This window comes from Anolis carolinensis, chromosome 3, assembly GCF_035594765.1.
Source record: "Anolis carolinensis isolate JA03-04 chromosome 3, rAnoCar3.1.pri, whole genome shotgun sequence".
In the NCBI taxonomy this organism is placed as follows: domain Eukaryota; kingdom Metazoa; phylum Chordata; class Lepidosauria; order Squamata; family Dactyloidae; genus Anolis; species Anolis carolinensis.
Window position 1 is genome coordinate 167,866,009 of NC_085843.1, and position 12,320 is coordinate 167,878,328.

Genomic DNA, 12,320 nt, shown 5'->3' on the forward strand with positions numbered 1-12,320 from the left:
CAATAGCTGGAACTGGAAGGGTGAATGGGAGAAGGGTTTGGAGCCACACAGACTGACAATTTATCATTTTGGCAAAACTGAAAACCTAAGACCACTGTGGTATTAATAGTCAGATCCAAAATCTTCTAATACTGGCTGCTCATTAAAGGATATTCTGTGTTAAAAGGACAAAGAGGCCAAATTTCAAATAATTTGACACAACTTTCTTAATTATATGTGGTATAAAGGCCTGTGCTTATGAAAGTTGGAGCATACTGTACTATGTCAACTAATGTTTTACTTTTCTCCTTTCTTTTTATTTTTCTTTGTGCATTCTTTCTATCCCCCACCAATTTCAAATAAAAACCACTTTCTAGTTTGTACTCTTTCCAAACATCATTTTCTTTGCTAATGAATCAAGCAATTTCATATGTCTACCTTACCCCTAAAACTCCACACACACACGTCAAACAGATTTTCTTCTTATCAGCTTTCTTCACTGTCCAGCTTTCTCAACCCTACATAGAAATGGGAAATACAATGACAAGGACAATCTTAACTTTAATATTCCATGATCTATCTGGAAACCCCTTTATAGCTGCCCTTCCAAGTCTTCTTCTGATTTCTTGACTGTTGCCTGAGTTATGACTAATGACTGAGCCAAGATATTAAAAATCAACTATTTCAATGTCTTCATTATCTACTTTGAAGTTACTCTTCTGTGATCATTATTTTTGTTTGCTTAATGTTCAAATGTACACCTGCAGTTGCATTTTCTTCAGTAATCATTCCAAGATATTGCTATTTTCTGCTGGCAGTATAGTATCATCTGTGTACCCAAAATTTTTAATGTTCCTTCTTCTGAGTTGAATTCTGTTTTACAAATAAGTTAAATAGATATGATGATAAAACACAGTTTTGTTTGACCACCTTGCCAATAGGAAAAAATTCCACTTCTCCATATTTTACCCAAAAGGAATCATGACAACTAAATGTTGTAACTCTCCCATTTCTATAAGAGTGATCCTTATTTTTGGTGGGCTATAGAGTAAAATGCTTTGCTATTATCTATAAAACAAGGGTTGATTCACTTTTGCAATTATTCTGTAAGCGCCATTAACTAGTATGTTAGCTGTATGATCCCAAGTGTCTCTTCCTTTCCTGAACTCTGCCTGAATATTTCACATTTCTTGATCCATAAATGGTAAAAGTCATGTAGAAATATGCAATTGCAAAACAGAAAATGTCCATGGGATTAGGGATGAGTAAAGGATTGGTAATTTGAAATTGAAAATAAAATGATTTGTCAATAAAAGTAAAAATTAAGAAGTTCCCAGGGAAGCATGCACATAGGCAGTATACTTTACTATGGATAATATTTCTTCCAAGTGCATTAGGTATCCTATCTTGGCAATACTGTCTGCAAAGCTGCCTTCCTGCTTTGATGGCAGTTGGATTTTCCCAGCAAATCTGTGGTCCCTGGCAAAACAGAAGAAACTGCTGTGTGGAGCTATTTTTAAGGAAATTCTACATAGGGCATTATATATGAGAACAGAAATATATTTCTCTGTATGTAAAAGCTAGACGAGTCAGACCAGGTTCCTTCCAGCTCTCATCAGAATAAAAGGTTTGGTGAAATTATTAGCATGCGTTCACATTGTCCTTAGAACAATCATTCCATATCACAACATTGACTCTCAAATAGGCTTATACAAAAGATGACAGACCACGTTTAATAGGCAGTGTAACAAACAGGTTATATAAATTTATTCTTTCCATGTAACATTTGATTAGTTTGGAGACTTCCCATTTTTAAACGTTTAATTCCATCTTTCATTCATTCATTTATTTATTTATAAAAATCACTAAAATGGACCCCTTCCCTCCCAAAAATACAATCTGTATCTGCTCTATATTTACAGATAACTGGTCACTATAAAGGCACAAAATTTTAAAACAAACGTTTCATATTATTTGTGCATAATACAACACTGACAACACCAATATCGTATTGTCATATTCCCTTTTGTGGAATCAAAAGGAGTGAGAAAGTTGTTCTTTTTCCAGTGTGGAGTTTGTGTTTGTGTATGTGCAACCCCTATCTTTATTTTTATATCTGGGAAATTCTTCATTTCAGCATAGATGACAGTAGCGTGATTGCATCTTGCAGGCATAATACTGTCATAACACATGGCATTTAAGTATAAACCAAAAAATAACAACACACACAGTTCTGTGGGAGAAGAATACCCGTTGGGATGTGGTGGGGGCCCAATGTAAACTGAAAGACTGCAAGTGCTCATCATCCTCAGCTGAATAGAATTTGGCACAGATTAAACCAAAATAGTTTCCTATTTTGGTAGAATAATTTACATAGGCAAATTGGGGTCTTGATCTGCTAACGTAAGTGCTTATTTGTACACACACAAAGAGATTCGTACCAAAAAAGAGAATTAATGATTAAAAAATTAGTGTTTTAAAGATCAGGACCTCCATAGGATATGAACAGAAGCACTTGCAATTTCTCAAATACAAGAATTACTTGTTTCTCAGTATAATGCATGATTTGGTAACACAGAAAAGGATAATGCAGTCCTAAAAGTATCAACCTGTCCCAGGCCTTTTCAGACACAAGAGACAGATCAGTGGCTATTTCAGTAGCAGAAAGAGGTTGTTTAACTGTAAAGCCATCACTGAAATAGTTGAAACCAACATTGACATGTCAGCTATCACTATGTCTATGCTTTCACCTTTTAAAAATTCCCTTTGTGTGTATTTTTCTTCACCACAGAAAAGAATTATCCACAGAAAGTGTCAAAACTTATTTCTCACCCCAGTTTTGCATATATAAAAAAGAACTATGGTAATTGGTTAAATCTAATGCCTTCATTAAGAGTGGTTTACATCCACCTTAAAGGGTTTGTACATTGTACATAAATAAGAAATTACAGTACAGGTAATTCACAATATTTGCTATGGGAATATTTTTCTCCTTCTGATAAATTCATGTTTGGAAAACATCATATTACATCACAGACGGGCACTTCATGCTGTCCTTCACTTCATAAATTTATATCTAGTTATTTGCAAAAAGAGAGAAATAGTATAACCAGATTTCTTGACCTTTCACAGTATAAGAACACAACTGCTAACTCTATCCATGCACAACATGGATTCTTTCTGATGATAGTCAATACAGATTTTTGGAAATAGCTCATCTCACAAAGTTTATAGCTGACAATCGCAAACTTATACCAACCACAAAGAGAGATGGAATTGCAGCTATTTGAGTTCTGTTGTTCTATGTGGATGAATTAATGAAGAGCCATGTAAGCAATGTCCTTTTTGAAATAAATGCAACAGTGCTGTCTTGTCAAATGAAATTAATGCTTTGTTTAAACAAAGCAATGGCCCAGAGGTCCAGTAAGTTGAATTGCCTTCCATTCTCTAAACCTTTTAGTAGATCAGTTTACTCTTATGCACTGTAAGTGTACAGATTCTAAAAAAAAGATGTTTGCTATAAATAAAGTGTCCTTTAGTGGCAGTTTATACTAAAATAGTCCTTTGCTTTCAGACAACCATTAAAATCAGATTTAGCATTACAGGCAGCAGCCAAATAGGGTTAACTAGTGGCAATAATGCCTGTTTGGTCTTTCATTGCATCTTTTACAGTGCACGAACTTAATTTCAAGAATATCTTAGACTGCCTCCCAAAAGTGAAAAGGGGTTTGAGTCCAATACCAAGAGACCTGATTGTGAAAGACTTCTCCAAAGTTAAAGTAAAAAATAATAATGATCAAAATTTGATTTGCTAGTACCCTTTATACAAAGATTTTTAATCTCATGTGGGAACAAACCTGGCAAATGTTGATTAGTGCCAATATGACATTTCCCCCCCTGTGGAATTCAGAGAAAAACAATATAATTTCCACAGGACAAGCAATCAGAACACGTAAAGTGCAGAAAGACCTTAATTAATTATTAAGCAGTACCAGAAATACCTTCTTGATAAAACCACATACCCTCTGGCATCCCAGCCCTTCATTCTCCATTCAAAGAAGTAAAAAAAAATTCAGTGCATACAATATAGTTATTATAAGTAATAAAATACTAAATAAAGAACCCTATATTATTCTTGCAAATTCAATCCAATCTACATGAGTAAAACATAATCCACATTTGGTGTTTGGAAAGACAGACAATTGTTCTCTCTCTCTCTCTCTTTTTGGCACATGTTTTTGTGCAGAAAAGAAGGCTTTGGTCCTTGTTACCTAAACTCCCAAAGTGCAGAGGGTGGTGTGCAGTGATGGCCGTCCACAGGATTGCCATACCACTTTGTGCAGTCAACTGTGAGAGCCTCCACTGGCTGCTACCAGCGGCCACTCACACTCGCAATGTCTGAATGATACTGACGTGGCAACCTTCCACTAGCGCCGCCTTCTAGAAATGAAGCACGGATATTGGAGGGGTCAAACAGTTTTCTCCGGTTTTTATTCAGTTCTGTGCAAGGGAAAAGGAAAAATTCTCATTAAAAAAGCAAATAAACAGCACCTGTAAAAGAAATAATACTATCAATAGTTACCTTTAACAAAACCAAAACAATCAATTCACATTCACAAGTAGGAAAAGTGACATTTACTTTTGTAGATGAATGTTTCATGTATGAGTTGACTTCATGTATAAGTTGAGGATTTGGAGCCAAAATTACGCAGTTTGATATGACCAGTGGATATGACTGATGGCCCAGTCAAGGGCCATTTCAAGGGAAGTGGAAAGCACCAATGGCACATCTGGGGATCAGCCATCCCTGGTCCTTGTTACCATTTCCCCATCTAGGCACTCAAAAAGGCCAGAAACAAGTGACACAATAGAGAGAGTTGAGGGGGTGGGTGTTCTTTTTGGATTCTGCCAGGATATATTAAGGTCTCGCCTTTTTCAGATGTGTGGATGCATCAATGCCTTTTGGGGATTGATTTTGTGATTAAACTGTCCAGGCTTATACACCGGGATATAGGGTAAGCATCATTTTGTCAGGAGTTTTTTTACAAGTCAGAATAGGGCAAATTGTGATCCCTGGGGCCAACATTTTTTCCCTTTGGCCCTAGACTCCCCCGTCAAAAAAACCCCCAGGCATCAAACTTGGCATCAACACATGCAAGCAAACTGCTTAAATACACTATAGCAACCATCCAGACTATGATACCAATTATCCCAGTGACTACAGGTAGTTGGTTTTGACTTTTAAAGCCCTGAGTCTTTATGGTTTGGGTCTAGGTTACCTAAAGGATCACCTTCTCTCATACAATGTCCCACACACCTTGGTCCTCTGGGTGGCAGTTACTCAACTAGCCAAAACTCGACTGGCAACCAGCACTCAGAGGACCTTTCCATCGGTCGCTCCACAGCTGTGGAATGACCTGCTGGTAGAGCTCTGACAGTTAAATCAGCTGTCGGAATTTAAGATATAAGTGAAGACTTATCTCTTTCAACAGGCCTGCCCAGACAGTTTTGATGAATTTTAAACTTCATTGTATGCCTAATTTTTGTTTAGTGTATTTTAATATGTATTATATGGAAGCATGTTTTAATATATGTATGTTACGAAGTGTTTGTTTATGTTTTAGTAATGTTGTAACCTGCCATGAGGAGAGGCAGGCAAGAAATAAAAAAACTGTTATGTAATTGCATAACAAAGTTGAATCACATCAATTTAATGTTCATTTACATAAATGTAATAACAACCAACCATGTGGTGTGATTTGATAACAATAACATCAATATTTATATATTTTAATTGATGAAGTATAAGGAAGGAGATGTTTTATTTTTGGCAATGAAACTGAAACATAGAAACATACATGCAGTAAAATATTATTTGAAAAGTTGTCTTATCAAAATAATTATATCATTTTTTTCATTTTAAAATCTGACATCTCTTCCCTTTAGGCCAAACACCCTTTATATTTGCCCAACCTGAAAAGTGGTCCCTGGCTTAGTTGATCACCTGAGAATGACTTGCTGTCACTCTGAATCCAATGGAATCTGAGGCAGTTATTTAATGAGCATATCTGAGGTTTCTAAAAAAGTTTCTCCAGAGAAATGCAGCATTTTATTTCAGACCTGGCAGCTTCATGGACAAGTCTGTTGTAGGATTTTGCATTAGATTTAAGCCACTTCAAAACATGCTAAGACTCTATTGCTACACCGAATACCTAGGAGTAAGTCTCACTGACTTTGAATAGACATGGGCAGGAACATGCTGTCACTGCTGATTAGGTTTACAAACAGTGTATGTGAACTACCTTGAACATCCCTCAAAACAAATGTTAAAACATAATCACCCAATGAAAGGGGAAAATAGGCATTAGATTTAAGCCACTTCAAAACATGCTAAGACTCTATTGCTACACCGAATACCTAGGAGTAAGTCTCACTGACTTTGAATAGACATGGGCAGGAACATGCTGTCACTGCTGATTAGGTTTACAAACAGTGTATGTGAACTACCTTGAACATCCCTCAAAACAAATGTTAAAACATAATCACCCAATGAAAGGGGAAAATATAAGGAACTCTTAGAATAAGTACAAGCCACCTATTTTTGTTTACCTGAGATTGCAAGTAGCATTTTCCTTCGTGCACCAAAAGTAGTGATTCCTAGCTCTTTCAGATCCTGATCTGTGAGTGTGAGGAAGGTCTGCAGATCAATCTACAAAAAGAGTAAGCATAAAGAATAAATAAAAATTACTGAAATTACATGTTAACATTCAAAATGTATACCCCACACACATATATATCACAGAGGATATGGTGTTTTTATCCTGCTTACATTTACTATTAAAAGAGGAAACAAAATGTGATTTGTGGTCCAAACCTATACACATCTACTCAGATATAAGTCCTAATGCATTCAGTGGGACTTACTCTCTTTTATTTCTGTACACACAACACACACACACACGATCAATCAAAGTATTATTCCAAATAGTGGAAAATTCCCCATTTCCGACAGGTTTCTACTTGGGAAAATAGATGTTATACATTTTTGTTAGTATGTCAAGCACTGCTTCCATGGCATACTATCTATATAGGTAAAAGAGTTTTTAGATGCCTGTAAAGTCCTGACAGCAGTCATAAAGATGATGCAATTAGTGTTGCCAAAAGCATGTGAAAAGAGAACCTAGAATTCCCTGATGAAAAACAGACTAAAAATTGAGAAAGGCTTTTTAATTTCTGAATGCTATCTGTTCTTAATCACTTTCTGCTTTATGGTAAACATCACATGGGAGAATGCATAGAAAAGAAATATCTCTGCTACAGAACTCATCTTAAAGTCTAATTACTAGCATTGCTGTTATAGGGACAGATAGATCATCTATTTGGTTTATATTCAATCAGGTATTGAAACAGTGCCATCCTGACACCTAAATTAAAGCACCCAAGACCTACTATGTTATTTTGGTATCTGTGGCAGAAAAGTACTTCTGGCACTTCTTTGGGAATAAACATATGAGAATTTCCTACTATTGTGTGAAGCCAAAAATCTGCTGCCTATTATTGTTGTCTAATTTTGCTTAATGGGTGGGCCAGATCTGGCCAGGATTCAGGCAGAACTGTTAGAAAGAGACCAAGACCTGATTCTCATCCAGGATTATTATACCTTCTTGGTCCTACCAATGTTTCTACATATGATTGCCACAAACGGCATACATGCTGCAGATTAAAAACCAGTTCATTACAAGTAGCATCTACTTAAAAGTGATTCCAAACAAAAGAAATCAGTTTGGGGAGATGGCGTGTTGCTTCATTCTGCATAGCCCTATGAAGGCACTGAGGTCCAAAGCTGGCTACGTTGTACATTCAGAGAATAAATATGTGGTCTTGATGGAATAGTCAATGAAGTACAGCATATGGTAGTGATTAACCAATTTAGTTTGGAAAGTAATCAAAACATTCTAGCAGGAACAACAACAAAATGCCTTTTCCAGACACTGACCTCTTGTTGCTGGAATATGTCTGTGTATTTGCCCAAACCCAGTTTGCTGAACAGCTCAGGCAGGTCAGATCCCTTAAATAGACTGTTCAAGTTACATCCATTACTTCCTGTCAGCGAGGAGATGCAGTCCATGTAATTGCTGCTGCTGAGATAATGTTCAGCTGCAAGTTCAGAGAGGAAGTGTCTTTGAGTTTCAAATCAGTTTGCATTGCATTTCTAAGAAAGAAACCACATGACTATGTAAACTGCATACAGGATAAGCAGATTCCCCCAGTGACAAGCCTTAAGATTTCTACTTTCACTGAACTACTGTAGAGGAAAGTAAAAGACCAGAAATATCAAGGAAGAACTTCTTATTAGGGGTCTCCTGCTAGAAAATAACAACCTTGGGTCAACTCTACTACCTATGTTTTATACATCTCACTTTACTTCATATGCCACAACTTGGAGTGTACATGGAAACGCTTAACATATGGCATCAGGGCATACACATTTGTTGAATTACACATTATATGGTCAAAAAGAAGGAATACATTCGAAGTTGCCATTTTCAGCAGGCCCAAGTTTTTATGATTCAGTATGTAAGCATTTATAATTAAAATTTGATGTACTTAAGTGATTTTGTTTTCCTAGACTTTGAACAAAATGTTACCCTAAGTCAACAATACTGATAAGGAAAAGTCATGTTCAAAATGAAATAAAAACATTATTATTATTATTATTATTATTATTATTATTATTATTATTATTATTACCTGCTTTATCTCCCCAAAGGGGACTCACAGCGGCTTTATATAAAATGATTAATATATGATTTATAATATACAAAAACGCAAACTTTAACATAGAATTAAACACAAGCAGCATTAAAAATTCAGTTAAAATCCATCAAGCCCATTAAAACCACAGCACCACCTGACTAGATCTTAGATATCCTCATCTTTAAAAGCCTGCCTGAATAAAAAGGTTTTAGCCTGCTGCCGGAAGGACAGTACGGAGGGGAAAATTCTGGCTTCCCTGGGAAAAAGGGAGTTCCAGAGTCAAGAGGCATCCACTGAGAAGGAAAGCCCGCTCTCTCGTTTCCGCCAACCGGACTTGAGATGGAGGTGGAACTGAGAGAAGGGTCTCTCCTGAAGATCTCAGGGCTCGGGCAGGTTTGTACAAGGGGATGTGGTCAGCCAAATAGCCTGAACCATCTAGGGCTTTAAAGGTCATAACCAGCACATTGAATTGTACACAGAAACAGATTGGGAGCCAATGGAGCTGCTGCAACAGGGCGTTGTCCGCTCTCTGTAGATGGTCTTAATTAGCAACCTGGCTGCAGCTCTCTGGACCAGCCGAAGTTTCCAAGCACTCTTCAGAGGCAGCCCCACATAGAGCGCGTTAGAGTACTCCAGACGGGATATAGCTAAAGCATGTACCACAGTGGCCAGATCTGGCTTCTCAAGGAATGGGCGTAGTTGGCGCACATGCTTTAATTGTGCAAAGGCCCTCCTGGACACTGCCTCCTGAGCCTCCAGGTTCAGCGCTGAATCCAGGAGCATCCCCAAACTGCGAACCTGTGTCTTCAGGGGGAATGTAACCACATCAAGCACAGGCTGGATCCCTATTCCCTGATCTGTCTTCCAACTGACCAGGAGCACCTCTGTCTTGTCCAGGAGCATCCCCATTAAGTTTCAATTCGTTTGCCCTCATCCAGTCCATTACTGGTTTAGGGTCAGAACAAGTTCCTTGGCATTAGGTGGAAAGGAGTAGTAGAGTTGGGTGTCATCTGCATATAGGTGGTACTGTACTTAAAAACTCTGGATGACCTCTTCCAGCGATTTCATGTATATGTTAAACAGCATGGGGGACAAAATGAAACCCTAAGGAACCCCATAGGTCAACAGCCAGGGGTTAGAGTAGGAGTTCCCTAGTACCACCTCATGGGTACGGTCCTCCAGGAAGGACCAGAGCCATTGTAAGACACTGCCTACCAGTCCCATCCCAGTGAAACAACCCAGAAGCATACCATGGTTAATGCTACTGAGAGGTCCAGGAGAACCAACAGGGACACACTCCCCCTGTCTAGCTCTCTGCGGATGTCATCCACCAAGGTGATTTATTACCTGATTTTTGCTTCCGCTTAGGGCTGCCAATAGATGAAACAAAGTCACCAGGAGCTGTGGGACCAATGCCATTATGATCTCGCCAGTTATCAGAGTCGCTACCATTTCCTAGGTGTTCCCGGCTGTTGGATCTTGAGAGAGAAATTGAGGAACCCTGCAAAAAAAGACCAGAAGGAGTTACTGTGGAGTGAACATTGCAATGGGAAGACGTTATATCTCAACACTTTCCCCATGCAAAGGCCATGTCAGCCATTTTCCTAGTATTCTGTACTCTTTGGGGAGGATTTCCTTACATAATTCAGATTTGCCTCAGAAAATGGCATGTGTATATGTGATACAGGGTGGAAGTGGGAAGAAGTTGCAGTCATATTTCTTGTATAGTTCACCTATTGTCTGCAGGAGACGGGCTGCATATTTCAATATATGCTCAGTTTAGAAATACACCAAAGAGAAAGCCAAGCTAAGCATTCTTCTCCATGATATAGCATCTGTAGACACACAGTATTTAACAGAGAAGATCATTATCCCCTTAAGTAGTGAAGTTCCACCAACACTGTTTGCTGGAAATGGTAGTCAGAGCTTTAGCTAAAAGATTTTAAAAAAAAAAAACCTTAAAGGCCGACAAACACTGTGCTCAGGGGTTCAAATAATGTGAATAAACTAATTTGCAGTCTGAATCACCATGGAGGAAGATCCCATGTAATTTTTAGGAGAGGAACATTCAGAAATATGGTTTCATTAGCAGGTAGGTACACACATTTGCTATTCTGAATTGTTTTCAGATTGCTTTTCAATGCATCAAAAAAGGTAGGGGCTCTTGCAATTATAACTTCCCCCTTATTCAGAACTATTCCATCTTTGTTCTGAATCTATTGACTTAAAAAGAGACAAGGCAGTGCAAGAGAGCACATGTGATAGCACATCCACATTCGGTATACTAGTGCTACTCAAAGTGTGGATCCCTGGGCCAATGTTAGTCAGTGGACTAGGCTGCTGGTTTGAGACAAGTTTCCGGGAAAGAACAGAACAGTTGTAGTGAGTGGGCATGAATATGCTGCTGGTCCTTGGCACATGGACAAGGGGAAATCACCCCACCACATACCTTAAGAAAACCTCATGGGCACCACCTGCGGAATAGACTGATCAGGTTTACCTTCCATTAGCAAAACTCCTGTTAACATATTCATATAATGTAATGTGAAGTATTTATAACGACTTAGTTCAAAAGATATATTGACAAGCTGGAAGGTGTCCAGAGAATAGTGACTAAAATTATCAAAAGTCTGGAAACCAGGCCCTATGAGGAGCATCTTAAAGAACTGGGTATGTTTAGCCTGCAGAAGAGAAGTTTGAGAGAAGACAGGATAGCCATGTATAAATATATGAAAAGATGCCACAAGGAAGAGGGAGCAAACTTGTTTTCTGCTGCCCTGGAAACAAGGACTCAGAGGAATGGGTTCAAATGACAGGAAATGAGATTCCATCTGAATATTAGGAAGAACTTCCTGACCTACAAGTTGTTCAAGAGTGGAACTCTCTGCCTCAGAGTGTGGTGGAAGCTCTTTCCTTGGAAACTTTTAAACAGAGACTGGATGGCCATCTGTCAGGAATACTTTGTGCTTTTCCTGCATGTCAGGGAGTTGGACTAGATGGCCCATGTGGTCTCTCCAACTCTTATTATTCTTTGATTTTATACTCCAGACACTTTTTAAAAGTAATTGTTTTAATAAAATTATGGTGTAATTTTTTAAAAATCTGATTTTGTTTTTGTTTTTTTGTTTTTTTAAAGAAAATCATTTATTTTTATCAGCTTCATCATGAAGTGTTTGCTGAAATGGGGAGATTATTTGATGAACTCGGAAAGTGATGCCAAAGAGACCTTCCTCTAATGCATATAATAGCTTCAGATGGCTGATCTTTGTCAGAATAAAGAAGCAGAGGAAGGGGTTAAGTAACCTATATCATCACATGATCTCTGAGATCATCCGGGGAGGCCCTCCACTCGCTTCCATCTTTCTCACTACTGTGTTTGGTGGGGACGAGAGAGAGAGGGCCTTCTCGGCTGTGGCCCCCCGACACTTGAACTCCCTTCCCAGGGAGATTAGGTTAGCTCTCTCTCTATCCTCCTTCAGGAAACAACGGAAGACTTGGATGTTTTGGCTGGCCTTCGGTGTGAGAGTCATTAGCTAATCAGCCCCAGTTTTAATAATCTATCCTGTATTTATTATGTCCTCACC

At 38.3% G+C, this 12,320-nt stretch overlaps 1 protein-coding gene across 2 annotated transcripts in view; it reads right to left on the reverse strand.

Moving 5' to 3' along the window:
• Positions 1–1,710: 1,710 nt before the first annotated feature.
• bicc1 (BicC family RNA binding protein 1) overlaps positions 1,711–12,320 on the reverse strand; it is a 153,382-nt gene continuing 142,772 nt past the window's right edge. For both annotated transcript variants that reach the window (XM_003224456.4, XM_062975785.1), the window contains exons 18-21: positions 10,084–10,237; positions 7,976–8,136; positions 6,589–6,688; positions 1,711–4,479 (exon numbers count right to left, since the gene is read on the reverse strand). In XM_003224456.4, the coding sequence (XP_003224504.2) occupies positions 4,349–4,479; positions 6,589–6,688; positions 7,976–8,136; positions 10,084–10,237 (546 nt within the window). In that variant the 3' untranslated portion in view covers positions 1,711–4,348. The remainder of the gene's footprint in view (positions 4,480–6,588; positions 6,689–7,975; positions 8,137–10,083; positions 10,238–12,320) is intronic.